This window comes from Lepisosteus platostomus, chromosome 18 (genome assembly GCF_059453375.1).
Source record: "Lepisosteus platostomus isolate fLepPlt1 chromosome 18, fLepPlt1.hap1, whole genome shotgun sequence".
Lineage (NCBI taxonomy): Eukaryota > Metazoa > Chordata > Actinopteri > Semionotiformes > Lepisosteidae > Lepisosteus > Lepisosteus platostomus.
Genome location: NC_142628.1, coordinates 6,160,930 through 6,181,352, shown reverse-complemented (window position 1 = coordinate 6,181,352; position 20,423 = coordinate 6,160,930). Strand labels below are relative to the sequence as shown.

Below are 20,423 nucleotides of genomic sequence, written 5' to 3'. Positions count from 1 at the left end.
TTACAATGAGAACAGTGTAAATTAACTACTGTATGAGGGGCTCAACCAGAGATCAGGCTGAGCTCAGTAATTCCAGGTTCGAGTCTGGGTTTTGTCACTAGCCGACTGTGACCAAGACTGTTTGAGCTCTCCTCAGAGTAGGATAGGGATAGTCGCCCAGGAGTGTCTCGTGTTTTGGGGATTACAGCTGGTCCTCTGACCTCCCGGGCACTTGCAGGCTGTGGTGCTGTTAGGGACATGTTCTACTTCAATCACTGCTGGATGTCCTGTATAGCCTGGGTCATGTTAAAAGATGAGTGGCTGAAAGGTGGGAAGGGATTGTAGCTATGAGCCGATTATGAGGCGATTATAAATTGCATGGGTATCTCACAAAAATACCCGGTGGTTGTAAATTTCTGAAAAAGATGCATTAGTTTACTATAGGGTGGCACTAACCCTACAAAATATTAAAACTGTAAATATGGATTATTTGCGGGTGGCACGGTGGCGTGAAATTAGCATTGTTGTGGACACTGGATTAAGTTCCTGGGTGAGATCTGCTTGGAGTTTCTCTCAGTTTTCACATGGGTTTCCTTCCACAGTCCAAAGACAAAATGGTAGGTTAACTGGATTCTGGGAAAATTAGCCTTGGTGTGTGTCTGTGTGTGCCTCGCGATGGACTGGGTTCCTGTACAGGGTGTATCCTGTCTTGCTTCTGCTCTTTGCTGGGATAGGCTCCGGCTACCCCACAACCCTATATTGAAAAAAGAGGTTAGAAAATGAATGGATTCATTATATACAATTTACTGTAGTCTGGAAGTAGCAATAACCAACCTAGAGAAACTAGTTGTTTTTATGTAATTTAATCAAGTTAAGGGGGAGGCTGAAATAATGAAAGTCTCAACATGAAGACGAATTCTTCTCTTTTTCCCCATTCACTTTTCCCAATCAGTAGGCTTAAGCCCACATTTCTATTACTATTACAGTGAAATGCTCCTCTGGTCCTTGAGGGCTGCAGTGCCTTCTGACTCTCATTCCACCTGAGTACTAGATGACTTGTTTTGATTCAAAATGAACTTCTGGTTCCAGGTCGGTAGCCACTAAGGATTTGCTGTTCACCGTGAAACCTGGTGGCTCTCCAGAACCAAGAGGTAAAACTGGTGTATGGTGGTGACGTCTCTCTTTGTCCCCGGTCTTACAGCCAAAGACGGCGCTGGGCTGACAGACTCCGAACTGCCCTCGAGCGCTGACCCTGCAGGCATGGACAGCAGCTACCTCAGCGTGAAGGAGGCCGGGGTGAAGGGGCCCCAGGAGCGCCCTGGCTCCGAGCTGGGCAGTCCGCTGGACAAGGGCGAGGGGGAGAGCAACAAAGGCAAGAAGAGGCGCAACCGGACCACCTTCACCAGCTACCAGCTGGAGGAGCTGGAGAAGGTCTTCCAGAAGACGCACTACCCCGATGTCTATGCCCGGGAGCAGCTGGCCCTGCGCACAGACCTCACCGAGGCCCGCGTGCAGGTAAGAGCAATGTCACTGATGGCACAGGGTGGGTGTGCCAAGAAACACGCCATCGAGCTCTGTGTTTTCACGTGGTTCTCCTATCAGAATCATAGGATCTCATGGTAAAGCCTTCATTTTAACATAGACAAAATTCCAGTACATCCTAATGCACAGTTACCCCTCAATAGCCTTGAGAGAGAAATCCATCAGTCTGATTACCAAAAATACAGTGGAGGGAGAGCACATTAGGGCTTAACTCTACCATTTGAATTTCACCCTGAGTTCCTGGACTCAGCCCAGCAGTGCTAAAAGAAAGACTTCACTGAGTGGGAAACCAACCCCTTTTGCTGACCTCCCCCCCCCAAGTTTGACGTACATCTGCCCCTCGCTCACTCTCAATCCCAGTTTAGACAGACAGGCAATAAGCTGATCCTGAGAGGCTCTCCAACTCCAAAAGCCCGTGGCTTTGCAGTGTTTGTTTTTCATTAATGCACCACCAAGGGAAGAACCCGCACATCGCTTGTTTCAGAACGAGAGGCTGAATGGATAGTTGACAAGTGAAAAAAGGCACTGAACCTGCCCTAAGCTGCCTTTTAAATTTTAAGCACAGAAACATAATTCTTCACAGCGTATATAACATCAAGTTTCCTTTTAAATCAATCATCAGTGAGAAGCAGTGTGCTGATACCCAATGCAAACACAGACATCATGCTGTTTTAGGACGCCTGCCTCCCCCCAAATCACTATAAAGTCTGATTTATCAAAACACAGTGGGAATAGCTAATTCATTTTCTGAAATTCTAAAAGGAAACACAACCACTCATTTTCACGCTTACCATGAGCTTCAATAATCCAAAGCTTTTTTGTTACAAATGCCTAGTCACAGAAACAGGTTTTCTCTTCTTCTGCAAGTTACAGAGAGTCCATTGAAGAAGAGGGCTCTGCTTTGAATTTCATGCCTTAGAAATGCAGCTAAAGGGTCAGAGGTTAAGCGCTTTGGACAACGTCCTGTCACTGGTCTGGCTTCCCTGCTTGAACACATTTAAAAAACCTTAATGTTGAAATTATTGGACTGGGAATAAGACCTGCTTTGAAAAGCCGCATTTCATGTGTAGTCTGGTACACACAATTGTGCCAAAGCACCTGGGCCACTCTTTAGAAGTTTAATACCTATATTCACACAGATAAATGATTTGTTCACGCAGATGTCATTCATTAAAAGGGTTTTTAACAGTAAAATGCTCATTTTTAAAAACATATCTTATTACGGAAAGAGTCTGCTGGTAGATTTTAAAAACAGCCTTTAAAATGGCTTTACTGACTCATTTCCTAAAAAACCAAACATGGCCCTGGACAACCTAAACAACGTTCATCCTATATCTACTTCAATTTTTTTGCAACAATTTTAGAATGTGCTGTTGCAATACAATATAACAATCACCCCATTGCTAATAACCCCTTCAAACCTTGCCAATCTGGTTTCAGACAGTTACACAGCACAGAAGCTGCCCTTGTTAAAGCCATAAATGATCTACTTATGGCAGCTGATTCTCATTTTCTATCCTAATTTTCCTAGACCTAAGTGCTGCTTTTAACATTGTTAATCATGACATTTCACTCTCCTGTCTTGAGACTGTTTGGAATTTCTGACATGGAGAAATGGAGCAACTTTTATCTTACTGATCACCAACATTTTATGTCTCTTGGGGGTTTTTATTGTGAAGTTGGGTTCGTTAAGCCTAGAGTTCCCCAAGGCTCAATACTGGGTGCCCTGCTATTCAGCATTTCCATCTTCCCACTTGACCAGGTATTAAAATCACATGGCCTGAATTATAATTTCTATGCTGATGATACTCAAATCCATGTCCTAACTAAACCTGAGACCTCACTACAACTGCAAAGAGCCAGATTCACTACAATTTGAATGTGCAGTTGGTCTCCCATTATTACTTCATATAATTACATTTCCCATTTCATCAGTGCAGCTTTATAAAAAAGAACAGAAAATTGAATACTTCTCTGCCTTTATAACTTCTACAGTGATCTGTTCTCTAAAATATTTGGCCTTTTCTGTTCAAAGCCCCATTTGCTGGAGAGCTCTGGAGCAGAAACACTAAACCGCTCTCTCTCAGACAGAGGCTGCAAGTCTGAGCAGGAGTAGCTCGGCCGCCACTCTCCCCTCTCGAGGTTCCAAGGGGGCAGCGTCGGAAAGCCAGGGGCTTAAGGATCAGGAAATTAAACATGAAATGAAAACAAGCTCCAGTTTTGAACAGTCTCCCATCTCGCTTTCCAATTTCCCAACTTCCCCCTCTGATGTAAAAAAGAAGGAGGAAGAAAAAAAAGAAAAGAGGAACCCGGTTTCGTCTTTCAACATTTGAATCCGCGCTCTGTTCCACATTAGAGAGACATGTCACCTACCTTGCTGACCGCTTCCCATCACCCTTTGCTAGCTGGTCCAGACGGCAGTCCACCTTCAGGGCACTGATCTTTCAATAACCAATTGTATACAGTATGTATTCACCCACTGTCAAATATTGGAGTATCACAAAGACATTTTTTAAAGTTGTAACTGCAACACGTGGATAAACTAATGGTGTATGGCGATCTCAACACAAAAACATAGAAAAACAAAAACTTTGGAGCACTAAATTCATATGCCTAGGTTCAATTCTTTGAGACAAAAAGTTTTATCCAATGACTTTACGTGCTTTCATACTAAGCTCAAACCTAGTGACACAAAATACACAGGCAACTTTAGTGTAGACCTTGTGTGAACAATGTATTGCTGTTTTGGGAATTGGAAAGTACAAGTATTTTGTTTTGCATCCACCAGTCTCCTTGTTGCACACATACAGTTTACTGAAAGTCACAGTCATATCCTGTCTAAAGAACTTGTTTCTCTTAAGAAACTTTTATTTGCTGTGAACATCAGGCTGTGAATACCACACTTCATAAACAAATAACTAAAATGTATTCAAGTCTAAATAATAACGGCAGTTAAACTCAACTTAATATACTTAACAGTGAAGTACAGGACAGTATTTTGAGCAATGAATTTCAAGCCAGTCTGGCTTATCCAATATCAGGTTACACATTTGCAGAGATAGATCTTCTGACATCTGTGCGGCTAAATTGTGGAATGCCTTGCCTAAATCCATGCGAGACTCAGCCCCTATTTAGATAGCTGGACAACTTTTTCTCAACGGTCTACAACAATTTTATCATAGCAATACTTGCAATAAGTATCAGGGAACAACTGTTTTAAATGCACATGTCGAAGGTAATTACCTGGAACTTTTATCATGTAAAAACTGCTTTATTCCTTTCAGATAACGGGGGGCACTCTCTGGCCTCATTCTTAAATAGAGCCTTTCAGAGTCTGTTAGCATTTTATTTTTAAAAATCGTTTTAAGACAATTCCCCCCACAGAGACCATTTTCCATTTTCTGTATTTCCTGCTCTGCTCACGATTACTCATCCACCTCTAGTATGTGACGTGTGGCTTCATTAATTCACTTGGATTAATTGTGCAGCTAAAATACAGAAAAATCAAACAAAAAGGGAAATAACATGTCATTGATTGTGATAACCACAAACCAGTGGGGTAAAAATCCATTGGCGATCCAAGATTACACTCTGCAGCGAACAAAGAAAGGATGCCTCTTTGTTTTAAAGGATGTGAAAGTCTTAGCACAATTCAAAGCCTAAAATAATAAATGATAAAAGAGAAAACAAAACTTCTGTAATGAATACACAAAAGGCAACTTCAACAGATGAATGTATTTTCTGCAGTGTTGCCTTTTTTTACTATCCTAGGTTACTAAGTCCTTCAAATAACTTCCAATATAGTATCATAAAAGACATTTCACATTAACAGAAGTAGTTACTAGTGTGAGTGATATATGCAGATGGATTTACAAACCCTACACATTTGACGGACAAGCATAAATTCAGGCTGTAGAATGGAACTTCCTTGATCTGTTGTGTTACTACAGTATGTGCTTGTCCCAGACATTGAGCTTCATAGGGCTACAGCACATAAGAGTTAAATACCATTCTGCTTCATACGGAAAGAATAAAATAATTTGCAGTGCTCTTGTGCAAGAAAAAAGGGGTAATAATTATTCTGTTTGTATCTAAAAATATATAACCCTGCCAGTTTACACATCAGGCTATAAATCCTCCAGTCGCCAATGCTTTTAACTCATAAATTAATAAAACTAATTAAAATGTGGGTGCTCTAAGAGAGAGCAATGAAATAGTGAAGCAGCTGTTTTCAATGTGATCAAACACATGTTCCACATAAAAATCAAAGAACAAAAAACTAACACTTTCAATAATTTGTATTCAAGATTGGGTTGGATTGTAGAACTGTAGATCTAATCCAAAACATTTACCAATCAAATCTACTTGACCCAATGTCATCATTAACATCATTTGTTTCTCTCTACACACTCATAAAAATAAAACATTACTTTTTGCAACATTAAATTCAGATGTTTCAAGAATAAAATTAGCAAATTTAGTAGATCATCATAGAATCGTTCATCATAAAGGGGGATACAAACTACGTTTTTCTAAGAATTTTCCCTGCAAGTTACCTGAAATTATACTTAAATAAAATGTGAATAATATGGATATTTTCTGTTTTGCCAGAAAGAAGGTCACTGCACCATCTTCACATTTGAAAATTTGAACGGATCTCTCTGTAATATTATGCATTAGGTAACACAATCAGGAGCATTTATTCACTACATACAAAATGACTATTTAGAACAATAAAACTACTTGTGTTAGGTGTATGAGAACTGATAAGAATTTTATAAGACAAGCTAAACATTTGTCAAAAAGGTTTAGCAATTCTAAAAATGTTTTAATTTTTCATTCAATACAATTTACTTTGTTGCACTGTTACCTTGACTCAAGTGAGCTCATTCTCTAGAAGGGAACTGATGTAAACGTTGCCTGTCAAGACAGTACACTTTATCCTTTAGAGAACAGTAATTTGAACTGCTCAACGTACAATATACAGTACTGGTTACTGACAAGGTGAAGTCTTGCTGGATCATTTCTCGTCTCCCGGCAACCTTTTACGTATCCCCATGGCGAGCTGAAATCAATCTTCCGTTGGGTCCTCTGTGCTCTCAGCCCTGTAGTTTGAGACGGACTGATGGGAGACAGTAAACAAATGCAGCCAACCTGCAGGAATCGGCTTTAAAGTACCTGTCAGATTTCTGCAGCTATCACTTCAAAGCTAGTCAGGTTTTACTTGCGTTCTGTGTTCAGACATTTAAGCCAACCCCCCTCCTCCAAATCACTTCCTCCTCTCTCACAGAGGACTGGGTTCCCCAACAGGTCGGCCTTGAAGTCTTGAGGCTGTCCAGCACCAGGCTGCTTGTGCAGAGAGGCCCTCTCTCAGGATTTCATCTGCTACGCTTTCTGGCTCATAAAAAGTGCTGCTGAAACAGACCCCGCTTCCAGAGCTGGTTAAATAAATCGTTGTTTACACGTCGAATCCTACTTTGCTTCATCGCGCAGGACAAAGAGCTGAAATCTGACAGGTTATGGTTATGAAACAAGCATAGTAATACTGTATCTGCACGGTTAAAGTAAGGCATTTACAAAATCTGCCCGCAGCTGAAGGCATTTCAAGAATGATTAAAATAAAAAAATAGATTTTTGGATTGACACAGAGCAATTAATCACTATATACATCTATATTAACATATAATAGTAATTTAAGGTTGACTTGATATGATTAACAGAGGTCTATGTCTGCTGCTCCCCTCATACTCTGAAGCTGACTAATAGATCAAAAGCTCTGTTGTAAACTAAGAACAATGGTGAGTCAGTGAAAATACAGAGCCTGTGGTTCATATACAGCAGGGTAAAGGATGTGGGGTACAGATCTCTGCGATAACTCAAATGAGCCCATGGAACAGGTGGAAACTCCTCATAGGAGATATTCCACGAATTAGCTTCTGCAAATCTCAGTCAACTGGACACTGTGCCCGTGTCGTTCACGTCACATTTACTGCCCCGTCCGTCCATTGCTGTGCTTGGAAACAGACTGGCGACGCTGGCACCCCTGGCACATACTTTGCACTCCTCCCAGCACGAGAGGAACTCAGCGCCGATCTCTTTCCGCCTCTCCGCGACAGGTGTGGTTTCAGAACCGCCGGGCGAAGTGGAGGAAGAGGGAGCGGTTCGGCCAGATGCAGCAGGTGCGGACACACTTCTCCACGGCCTACGAGCTCCCGCTTCTGACTCGAGCCGAAAACTACGCCCAGGTACGCCAGCCGGAAGTCTCCAGGGTGGAAAGGTGTATGCTCGCAGGCACTGAACTAGCATACTCGTTCAAAAAACAGGGACAGAAGAGTCTTTAAAGGAAAGGCCTGGACTGACACCTAGAGTATGAGATTCCACATGTACTGTATGAGAGCATCTTCAGCTCTCCTCGGTCAGAGAGGCAGCTTTAGAGCAACTCAATACACACCCATCCACCCCACTGAAGCACTTTAATATACCACGCATCTTAATTGTTACGTTAATCCTACTAATTATCAATTAAAGAAATGACAAGCCAGTGTTTCTACATTCAACAACAGTGAAGAGCAGAGGCTAGAGGATGCATCAGGACTGCTTAAGAGAATAAGATCTAGGAGTAAGAAGAAAGTGGGTCCTTCAGATCTGATTTTTCAGTACCTTACTATTTGAAAGTCTGAACCCTTAGCCATTTCTTCTCAGACAGGCCAGTCTGACGGCACCCATACAAAGAGCTCAGTAATTCTCAGCTACCTGCATCTTTGAAGACTTGTCACCCTAAATGACAGCATCCTACACTCTAGTATGGGCCTTGAAGAAGCAAGGTAGACAGTACTTCCAAACTAGGAAAAGAGAGATACAGGATAGATTAGAAAGGTTAGAAAAGAGCACACAAAAAAAAGTACACCAAATGCAAGGTAAGAAATTTAACTCGGTAAGCTTCAGTATGAAGCCTTTTATTTCTCAGTTCTCTGCTGGCAAATTCATGGGTATTTCTAGGGGAGGAATCCAGGGCTTAGTAGTACAGTATGGTCCCAGGGTGGGGAAAAACTGTAACAGGTATGGTGAAGCAGAGTCATACCCAAAAAGTATTGTTAAAAGCCAGACGATCCCAGATTTATTATTATCTTTTTGTTTTTACAAACGAATCTAGGACTTTGCACAGTCTAATCCCAGAGTCAGGAAAAGCTGTTGCAGGCATGGCAGGGCAGGGATATAGCCTCACTTCACTGTAAGAGCCCAGAGGATCCCAGGTTTATTATTAATTTGCAGGGAGGTCAGAGGCCATGGGTCACTCCTCTGGACTGAGCCACAGCTGTGGAATGCATTCTTCCTTACACATCTGGGGCATCTCCCTGCACTCTTTCATCTCCCCATCACCCCCTACACCCCCACCCACCATCAGTCTCCAACAGACCAAAAAAAACAATTTTAAACACCCTCTCTGATCATAACTGCTCACTTTTAATCATATGGTGACTTGTTATTAAACCCCTGGATTGAGGAGAGAGGGGAGAGATAGCCTTGTTTCATTTATGAGGTCAGAAGCAAAGCTAACCTACTGGGTTTTCTGATCTTAAGCTTGTGGGGAAGCTGAAAAATGCCGTTACAAGTACTTTTTTTCTTTAAAAAAAGCAAAAAAAAATCCTTTGATCTCCGTTGTGCGGGCCACTTGAACATTTATGAAAGCAGAAATGCTTTCCCACTACCTGATAAACTGAGTCTCTTTTGTGCAGTTAAGTCATGTAATTATGAAGGAGTTTCTGACAGCTTTGTATTCTTGACTGTCGGCACAGTTTTTCTTCTCTCTCTCGAGGCCTGGTGGAAACAGCAGCATGATAGTGCATGTCACGCATCGCTGTGCTACATAGCTAGGGGTGGCATCACCTTGTTATGGCATCTCTGCTTGGGATGCTCTTCATCCTGCAGGCGCCGTTAGAACGGTGGCCTTTCTAAATTTGGAATTGCCAACTGGTCTTTTTTTTTTCCCAACCCACGTTGGGAATCGCCAGTGTTGTTCTGTTGCGAGTGAGTCTCAGCTCACCAGTAACCGCTCATGTACGGTATGTACGCGCCTGGGAGAGATTGGAGTCACAGACGCGCTCCTTTGGAAAGCCCGCCTGCAGAGCCATGCATCCATCATCTGTCACTTGGGAGGCTCCACAGAGCCTGCATGAAAGTGCAGCCAACAGGAGGAGCAGCACGCCTCTCACTGATGCCACTGGCAGCCTGCAGGAGAGTCCTTTAGTTGTGATCCCAGCCCTACTCCAGCCGTGGACTGCTAATTGTGGGCCACAGCTTGGGCAGTCCCACATCAACTAACGATACAAGCCTCACTCAGCCTGCTTCCCAAGAGAGTGGCAAGCCTGGTAACGCCACATGAGAGCCCTCAGATGGGTTACGTTTAACAACAGTTACAAACTAGATTATATTATATATTTCACTTTCCTACGGGAGTATCCTAAAGGATTATTTCTAGTATTTTGTTACATTTGTGAATACAAACTACATGAGGTTACAGAAATTGCATTTTCCTGCAGGGATTCTATAACAACCATGACTCTTGTATGCACTCTGTAAAGAGTTAGATGATGGATTTAGTCTTTGGCCTTAAGGACAGTTCATAGGTTAAGGCCTATATTATTTTATAGTAACCTTGGTCATTTCTGTACCTTCTATGGAGTTTTAAGCTAGTTTTCACCTTCAAGTGAGGTCAAGGAAGTCACAGGCAGTGTAATTTTGGACAGATCCTATACTGATTCCTATATATCAATTACTGTAAATGCACTGTATAAGGAGTTCAAGCAACTCTACATTTTTAGAGACGTCTAAGGTCATAAGCAAGGGCATTTCTTGATAGAGCATAAACAGCTTTCTGTAACTGTTCCATAAAAACAATAATCCTATGTGCACTCTATAAGGAGTAACAAAAAAGGTTAGGCATAATAAGTATACCTGAAAATTGACTGGGTCACTGTGTGGGCCCTGTTTTTTTAGGTAGCAGCCTGTCTTGATTGATCTTTATAGAGAAAGCCAAAGAAAACTTATATACCAGTTATTGTTTAAGTCTGCCATGCAGACTCAGTGTAGTCATTGGAGTGCTTTTGAAGAAATTCAATATGGCAGCCAAGCTAGAGCCTACCTGACCTGTCCTGAATGAAATGCTCTTAATCATGTGAAAACACAATTCGCCAAGTACGAGTTCTGTGGTATATTGTTTTCAGACATTATTTTAAACATGAAATCTTTGAATTTTGTAGCATATAGTTTAACATAGAAGCTAAATTTTCTGGCCTGTCAGTGTAACTGTCCCTCTATCATAACCCACAGACTTTAACAAACTTTGTGGGCTTTCAGCCAGGGCTTTGGCATTTCAAAACTTCAGTAGGAGCAAATCTGAATTACAACCCCAGCGCTCCGGCTACTTTGTTGCATTGCCCCAAAATGAGCCTGTATCAGAACAAAATCTCAAAGAGATGCGTAGCTGAAAATGACCTCTTTGAGCCTAATTGACCTAACTGAGCCAGGGCTTCATGAGAACGGTTGGAAAAGTAACGCTGTTCCCTTGCAGATTCAGAACCCGTCGTGGATCGGGAGCAGCAGTGCCGCCTCTCCTGTACCTGGCTGTGTGGTTCCCTGCGACACGGTGACCTCCTGCATGACCCCTCACCCTCACGCCGCTGGGAGTGTCTCTGATTTCCTGGGCGTGCCCAGCCCTGGAGGGCACATGGGACAGACACACATGGGCAGCCTGTTCGGGAGCCCGGGCATTGGGGCAGGGATCAATGGCTATGATCTCAACACCGAGCCCGACCGCAAGTCCTCCAGTATCGCCGCTCTGCGCATGAAGGCTAAAGAACACAGCGCTGCTATTTCCTGGGCAACATGATGCACTACGCCAGGGAGCTCCTTTTAATTTAAATGAGTGAAAAGGCAATATCAGACAAAACAGAAAAGTGCTGAATCGGAAAAAAAAAAACAAATTCGAAAAACAGATAGGCCTAAGAGACTCTTTCAGTACGTGAACTCATCCAAGGACATCTCTCATGAATTGAGAGGCTACAGATGTGAGCAAGAGATGTATGGTTTATCAACGAAGAGTTCAGGTGTCCTCGCACGTCTGAGATTAGGAGGTTGGGATACTGTAAAACAAAAAATATCCACATCCAGAAGACAAAGTGAATGTTTAAGCTTGTTAAAAGGCAACCACAATATACAGTAAACTGGCATTGTTGGGAAACAAAAGAACATCACATTTGGTTTCATGACGACGATGATGAAATCTAATGCTGTAGGCTAAAACAAATTTTGATGCACACCACTTGCTAGTTTTGTTAAAGGTGTGAGTCCACCAAGCATTTGAAATGGGTGGCAAAAAGTTTTCCTTGAAGCCAAAAAAATGTGCAGACTCTAGCACATAACAATTGGTTATCGTTTTCCCAAGGGCATTTCTTGTTTTACAGTACTGTTTCCACTTGTCTTTTCAACCACATCCTTGTCATTCACAGGGTTTGTCTTTTATTCTTTTCCTCTAGGGTGCTTGGGGCAAGGTATTGCTATACACTGAATTTATATGAATATTATAAGGCCAGTCCATCGTGTCTTTTTGCCTGGATTAACAACATCCTTTCTCACAATTCATTTTCACACATGTAACATTTATTTGATATACTGCAGTGTATAGTCCTTTCATATGGCTTCTTTTTGCAGTCTGTGTAAAAACAACTCTCAGCTTTATTCTTCTCACAGGGTTGTCTGCAATTGTGTTCAAATGAGAAAGGGGAGCAAAACCTTCAAAGTAATTGTAAACAGCAAAACCGGCTGAAAAATGTGGTAATATAAGTAAGCATAGCTTTGTCAGACCCAGTTAGTTTTGAACTTTCCTATTACACAGACAAATTGAAAAGCTTAATGAAAATGGTTTTTCAAATGGTGTGAAAAGCACATTTATTTTCTTTAACCCCCTCCACCCAAAAAAGTTACATTTTCCAAAGTTAAGCAGGTACAGCCAACTGAAAAAACTTTCCATTTAAGACCATCCTACATCAGGCATTTTAAAGTCTCCTGCGGTAGATTAAACCAACGTACAATAACTTGCATGTCATCACTTCAAGGCCGTTACCTTACCACGCTTAAGATGAATTCCCCAAACGAATTCATGAGAGAATTTTCATTAACGCTGCGGACAATCAAACAACAAACGTATTTGTAAGTTGAAATGAAGTGACCTGAAACTTCACCTACTGTATGCAAAGACTTAAGTAGCGACCAAACTATGAAAGCCATGCCCAGCTAGAGATGACAGTGACTCAACAAGAAACAAAACCACCTTTATTCAGGAGGCAGGAGGTAGAGTTTGCTTTGATTGCTACGTTGTTTTCTCTTCATTTATCCCTTTGCACATTTTTTGCATTGGTTTTCATACTTCACCATAGATACTTTCTTTTGCCTTTGGAGATTTAAGAGCTGCTTGCAAAAGTTCCTTAGAACTGGTAACCAAGTGGCCCTGCTGGTTTGAGGGCGGCAGGGCCTGGGAGAATCGCACAGGCCTTGGCTGTTTGTGTGCGAGGGGAGAGATTGGCATTGATTTAAAGTGGACATGCAATTTCCTCCCCTTTCCACAGGTAATTCTCCCGGCTCCGCTCAGCAGGGCCTCAAAGGAAACACTTCACAAGCTTCAGGTTACAGGAAAAGTGTCCCCACTCCTGCAGATCTTAGCAGCCAGCAATAACACAGAGCAACCAAAAGCCCAGCCTAGCTTCATTTCAAAACTCTACCATCAGCTGCACGAAGAAACAGGAATTGTGTTTTTCTTTTGTAGACCGTCTTCCAAAATTTCCAAAAGTTACAAACTGGCAATAAATTGATGTAGAGAAAGCTAATTATTATTATCGTAATACGTGCATTATTTGCCACAAATGAGGATCCAGAGGAGACGCCATGCCATCTTTCCAAACGGCAATATGTGATAAAAAATCATGTTCTTTGCAAGGCAAAGTCTTCACCCTCTTGAATCGGCTTGAGCTGGAAATTCATGCGCAGACAGAACTTGTGGCACAGTAAAGTTACAGAGTTTCTCAGTAACCTCTTATTGGTTCATCTCTTATGTTGGAAAGAAATGTGTGGGCCTGATTTGGCTTGTATGTTTTGCTCTGTTTTCTTTGACTCTTCAAACATTTTCCTCAGTGTGTGAAAAGTTGTCAGAATAGTCTCTCAAGTAATGCCAAAGACAACTTGTGGGTTTAGTCTGCACTGTGGAATTGGCAGTGGGACGTATTCATTAATAGAACACCTTTCTCCATAATCCAGTCAATATGAAAGGGAAAAAATGGAGGAATACCTTCCAAGTTTAATCAAGTGGAATAATTTGGATACTTTAAGTCTATTGGGATATGGATCTCTGAAAACTTATATTTGAAAGTGTACCAACCAATTTTTATAATTTTCTGTGCCTTCTCATGGGAAGCACCTTCTCAAAGCACTTTAAAGAGGTCCCAGTCAGATGAGAGATGAAACAGGTCTCCTTATCATCCAATTGTGTATAAAGAGGAACCTCACAATGGAACTGGAACAGACATCTTGAGCCAGTACTGGAAGATTAGTAACACTCTTTTTTGAGGACCAGAGTGTGAGGATCAGCATGGAAGCTGATGTTAAAAAAGCAGCCTCCTCTCCATGTCAAACCACGAATAACTTTTCTAAAAATATATACCTTTTACTACTGATCCACCACAAGAGACTACTTAAAAATCTGAAATGGCTTGTGTGTCTTGTTGGATAATACTGGAAGTTTCACATCAAAGCTTTATATATGAAAGGGAATTTCATTCCTTAAAAAGAATAAAGAAAGGTGTGAAAGTCCAAGAAAAGCTTAAAGGGAGACATTTCTCAGTATAAGGCTGTAAAACACCAAAGGAGAACTAGGAGTCACTGACACATCTACAGGCACAGCTATGAAAAGCCTCAGGATGGTACTGGAGCCGGAGGTGAAGACTGAATTTTGAGCTGTGTTTCATTTCATTCTTGGCAACCGCCCCTGTGAAATGATTTCAAGAAAAATCTCTGCTCTGCCAGAGAGAGGATCTGGTTCCCCCAAGTCCCACTTGCTTAAGGGCTTTCCTTGGCTTCCACTTGTCCCTGCTGTGTTTCGGTCAAGGACATTATCCATATGACGCCGAAGAAGCCTCATCGCTAAGCCATCATGCTTTTTGGATCAGCACTGGCACAAGGTGACAGAAATCCGCAAACACAGAATATTTGCACAGATCTTTTTCTCACCTTTCAGATGGGGTGGGCATTCCGATCAAGAAAAAAAGAAGCTGTTCTAAATTTGAAATTGAATCTGAACCCCCCCACCACCACCACATCCTTGAAAAATGATTCCAAGTTTACAAATAAAAAACACATTCCTTCTCATTGAAATCCCGCTGGAAAACAAAAAGCTCTTTAAAAAGAGAAAGAATTGTTAGCTTGGTAATCTTAAAGGAAAAATCAAAGGTCCCTGTTTGGGACTGAGGGGTTGACTGAGAGGGCAGTATGTGAACTGTCCGCACCTTTTCCAAAATTAAAAATGAAACAACAAAGGTATCGAAACAGACAAAGCTTAGAAAACTGATATTATTTGTCAGTTTACATACTGATGTTAAAATGACAGGAAATTCAGTTTGAATAAAGTGCTTTAAACCAAGCTGCAAATACTCAGGAGCTAAGAAAAGCATGGCAAAAAAACTAAGAAGTGTTAAAAAAAGCTAAGAAGTTTCAAGACTGCAGCGGCTCTCATTTCAGAAAAATACTCTTCTCTTTTCTCTGCAGTTTTCTAAAACTCCTGGACATTTAGATCAATCAACTTTTCTTTCACATATCCCAAAAGGAGATTTTCCTGTATTTAAATTAAATGTAATTTATATAATCCACATAATTCCCCACAGACCAGAAATTGCTTCCTCTCTCTATATTAATAATGATAACATATGATAATTCTTTCCTGTTGACTGCTCCTCATTCTCATAGACCTGAAGCTGTGCTAGATGAGTTCACTGCTATAACTAATTGCATTTGTTACATTGGTACCTCAGCATTGAGTGCTGTTTACCTAAAAATTCCCAATGAGAAATTTGTTCTCTCTACTTTACCTGCAGTTAATCTGGAAGACATACAGAAATTTTGAGCATCCTTTCTAGAAAAACAATTAAAATAATCCATCCATCTTCTAACCATTTTATCCAACAGTACAAATAATTGAAAGCATATTGTAAGAAGACAAGCAGTAAAGAAAAAGTTGTCACTCTGGTGTCACTCACCGAAAAGAGAAAACGTTATTAGAAACTATCACGTTCCAGGTCTCTAATGCAGTGTTATTTTAAAACCTATTATACTGTTCATTTCTGAATAGAATAATAGGTTTTAAAACCTATTATAAAATAGTTAGACCAGCATTGACAAGATTTTATGTATAGTTTCTACATACTGGAACATTTATTGCACTGGAATAACAGGATTTACCAATGACCTTAAATGTGCGTATATGTGGTAGTCTCTTTCAATCCGAAATGTGTTCGCCGCTTTTGGGAAAATTGCCTTTGAGCTTACGCCCTGTGCTAAGAAGGGCCATATGGGTTAAGCAGCCACTGTGATTCAGTGTCCTGGGAAAAGGACAGTCCACGCAGCTGCAATGAGTTAAATACAAAACAAACATCCATCACACATGCTTACCATCAGCTGTCATAGCTCCTCTTTCAAAGAATCGTCACGACCGCCAGCCCCACTCCACGGGTGCAACAACACAGCAGAATGCTGGGAACTCCTTCAGCACATGAGCCCAGATTTAAATACAATTTTTAACATTGGTACGGGGCCACCTGTGGCAAACGGATTGGACAACAAGAGAGAAAGAGCAAAGAATCTGCCTATATCCACCATGAGTAGAAATTCCTCTTCACTGCAAAGTGCCTCGGAGCAGTCACATGCAGCGATCATTATTATTCTTCTTCAAACTCACCCTGAACCATTTTTTTTTCAAATGTAAGGCATTCATTTATTTATACTGTCGCTCTCTGTCATCGCATTTTTGTAATTCATTTGACTTAAAATTTAACATATTTTAAAAAATTAACAAATCGAAGCAAACTAGTTGAGGGGCATTAAAATCATAACATCACATTTAAGATCACCTAAAATTGAAAACACATTTAAATATGATGTATAAATGTCCTTTTATTGGATGACTCCATGCTACTTATCTGTTTTTATTCCTCTTCTTAAGATGTCCACTTCTTTAGTCTCGTGCACAGTGGTAAACAGGGGGTTTAGGCTAAAAGCTTGGTCGCTATCTAGGTAACTTACACAGACTGCAGTACGCAAATAACAGCCAAAAGCCCTCCTCCACACTCTTGTTCATTTGCAGACTTAGAGAATAAAATGTTTTGGGGTCTCGAAAACTTTGAACCCCATGCCACCTACTGTGGTGTAAGCAAGCAGTGTAAAATAAATCTTTAGAAATATGTTCAGTGGGTAGATTTTGTTTTCTTTATGTTCAAAATAATGTCTTTAAATCGAACCACACACTTAGGCTTATCACTTTCTACATAAAGAGTGTTGGGACAAAAATGTTGGCGACTATCCTGACTCCCTTTCTACCATCATCACAACTAGAGGAGGATGAGGAGGTCCTCCTGGCTATAGGGGGCGCTTTTGGCAGTCAGAGACATTAATGCAAAAGTTCACATCCGTGCCTTGGCCACCAGATAACCCCTCTCCCATCCTCTGTCCCCTTCCAGTTCTAATACTACTGAAGCAGGGCAATATGTTTTCCAGATTCATATGATAAAAGTGTATTTTTTGGTTCATTTTCATGTTTGTGTGTGTGCATGTGTGGTTTTTGTTGTGTAAATTTATTGATTTTCAGTGAAAAGACCCTTGAAACTGTAACTAATTTGTTACAAATGTAATGTATCATTTTAAGAAATTTGAAGTTTTTCTTTTTTGTGTTTTGTTTGGTTTTTTAACCTGGCTTATTAGGCAAAAAAAAAAACAACACAAAATGGTTTATAAATGGTAGGCTAAAAAAAGGTTTTCATGGCTTTAAGCAACCTTGTACTGCTTTTAAAATAATAGTTATATTTTTAATCCTGTTCATGTACTTATATTATTTTGTTTTATTATGCAATAAGTTATTGCACTTATCAAAGGTTTTTGCAAGTGCCATTATACTTACATTAAGACCAGATCTTTACAGAATGTAGCAAACTCCAAAAGGTGTTGTCCCAAGAACAAATACAAAATGTTTTCAATACAACACTCGGATCAGCAAAACTGTTTCTCCTGCCAAACTCCTTTCCCAGAATGCACAAATTACTGATTGCAAAAAACATAGATGGGCTCTCCACGAGCTAGCAATTACGTGCAATGTTTTTCCTCATCTTTAATTTTCATATTGTATTTGTTCATTACTGGCAAAACAAAACAGATTTTAGCCAAACACAGGGCTCTAGAAATGTATCATAGACAAAACTGGAAAAAAAACAAAGCCCCTCTTTCCCCCCAAAAAAATCTTTTAGCTTGATTAAAACTCTCTCTTGGTCTACTTAAGAGGGATAACCTCCAACAATGTTTTCTTCTAATCACAACGTACGAAGAGAAAAAACGAAAGGGGGCAAACTAAGATTATTTATGTAGAAAGATACAGGGTGGGTGTGCAGAACAGAAAATTCCCATTGATTGTGTGTGGGAGTAACATTTCTGCAAAACGGTTCCCACTGAGTAGTCAGAACTATTTTTAAAAGTTCGGCTTGTGAAAAGACAGACAGAAATTCTCAGACCACTAATTCTCTACCCTTTACTATCATGTTGAATAAGAACACGTATAAAACCTCTGGCCTCTGTGGCTTTCTCTCTGTCCTGCAGCTATAGTAAAGATCTGACCTTAAAAGAGTTCAGAATATGATGCACAGAGAGAGTTTTGTTTTGTCATTTTATTTGCAAGTGTTTTAAAAATGTACCGGTCATCAATAAAACTTGTGGAAAAAGCCTTATTGTGTTTTAATTCGTTGAATGTGTTCTCCCTATGGACAAACTGAAACCCCCTCTGGTTGTATTTGCTTTGGAAGAAATGGGGGCTGAAATGAGATCGGAGAGCCTCCAAGAATCTCACGCTAATTGAAGTCGACAAAAATACTAACAGCGCCCTTTTGAACTGCTGACATTGTACGGGGTGGATTACAGAGCGTATATTAACAACAGGTGACAGCCGACATTGAACAGCGGTGCTGAAAATTGCCTGCTGCTTACAAAGGGTCCGATCAGAGCCAATGTGGTCAAAAGCAGGAGAAGGAGTGGGGCTGACAGGGAGACAATCAAGAGAGGCTCACGTAGGAAGACTCCATTTAAGTGGCAATGTCCTCGGGTCCCCCCAGGAATGAGATTCAAAAAGAAATGACATGAAAAGAGCACTGTTTGTGGAGGTGTTATTGTGGACATGTTCTCGTTAGCGGGACAGCCTTGTCGGAGCTTCATTACGAGTGAGCACTCTCCAGCGTTTTGCTGCTGGCCTATAACATGAAACATTCTGCCGCACTAAAGGAGTCTGGATTTGAAGCTTCTATTGCTAGATTTTTAATTTTGTGTCTCACCAGAGCATGCTTTTTCTTTGTTAAACTAGCCTTTACAAATACTGTGTGTGGACAGTCGCATACACAAAATTGTGCTTCAGCCCAGAGGTTTCCTTGGTTACAGCTCTGCTCAGTCTCCATTATTCCACAGCCTTCTTCTGTACTTCTTAAAATCTGCATCTTTAAGTGCTCAGGCATTTACAGTGGAAAGGTCTGCACTCAAACCTTTCACTCATTTATTCAGAGTATGTCTGTTAGGACTTTTTAGTCTTTCATAAGATCAGCTGGCCTACAGCTAAAAGCAACTGTCACACAGCTAAGTTGCCAATTTCAGCACAAGAAAAAGAAAATGAAAAAAGGGAAAAGGAGAAACACTAAACACTTGTTAAAAGAATAAAATCACAAAATACCTTTACTGACTTTTTCTTCTTAAAAGGATTGGGTTTAGCAATAGGACATACAGTAGTTAAGTGTTTCACATTGAGCTTCCAGCTGAAGTAAAAAAAAAGAGCATTTCAAATTTGAGTATTTAATCGAAATCTCAGAAATATCATTCGGCAATCAGAAGGCTTACAGAAAGAACCCTGTCAACACTCTTAAGACCTTTATAAAGACATCTGGTTTGAAAAGAATGTCAGAAAACAGAAAGGTATGCAACTGCAGAAAAAAACTCTTGCTTAAATCCTTTTCCCCCTTGAACCCACATACTTCTCCTCAAGACAGGAATTTTTCTCTCAAAAAGATGTGGTGAACACATCTTTTTTTCCTGTAATTTGGTTGCCTGAGCTTTTCTTCTATTCCTCTTGTTTTTAACAGTGATTGTGGGAATCTATTTGTTAGGAAATATGGGATCTAGGTTTAAAGAGCATTGTGACTCTTTAGTAAATATTTCCAGTAAACAACAATTATTGCTTCCTTAGCATTATCCTGCAATAAAAAAATAAGACTTGAATCAACGCAACGTCTGACTGAAATAAAAGTGCTAAACATCCATGGGCTTATACAGATAGTATTTAGCCATCTCCCCAACCACCTCAACCATATGTTTCTCACCCTGTTCTACCTGTTACTCCTAATCAAAAGTAAAATTCTGCTAAAGTACAGGTAATACAGAGTTGCTATCACGGAGTACCTAGCGCTCTGTTAATACAGTAATTCATGTCATCTGGCAACAACAACAATAATAATAGTGTTAATAAAGACAGAAACACAAGCACCACATATTACACTGCCATAATCTGCAAAGAAATGTGTTCCTTATTATTGCTGACTTGTGAAAGTCAGATCAGTCCAATG

The 20,423-nt window shown here is 40.6% G+C and overlaps 1 protein-coding gene across 1 annotated transcript in view; it reads left to right on the top strand.

The window, feature by feature from the left end:
- The window catches only part of alx4a (ALX homeobox 4a), a 48,705-nt gene extending 30,156 nt beyond the window's left edge, over positions 1–18,549 (top strand). Inside the window, exons 2-4 of the mRNA XM_088611026.1 lie at positions 1,181–1,494; positions 7,638–7,766; positions 11,093–18,549. Coding sequence (XP_088467152.1) covers positions 1,181–1,494; positions 7,638–7,766; positions 11,093–11,410 — 761 coding nt within the window. The 3' untranslated portion in view covers positions 11,411–18,549. The remainder of the gene's footprint in view (positions 1–1,180; positions 1,495–7,637; positions 7,767–11,092) is intronic.
- Positions 18,550–20,423: the final 1,874 nt, after the last annotated feature.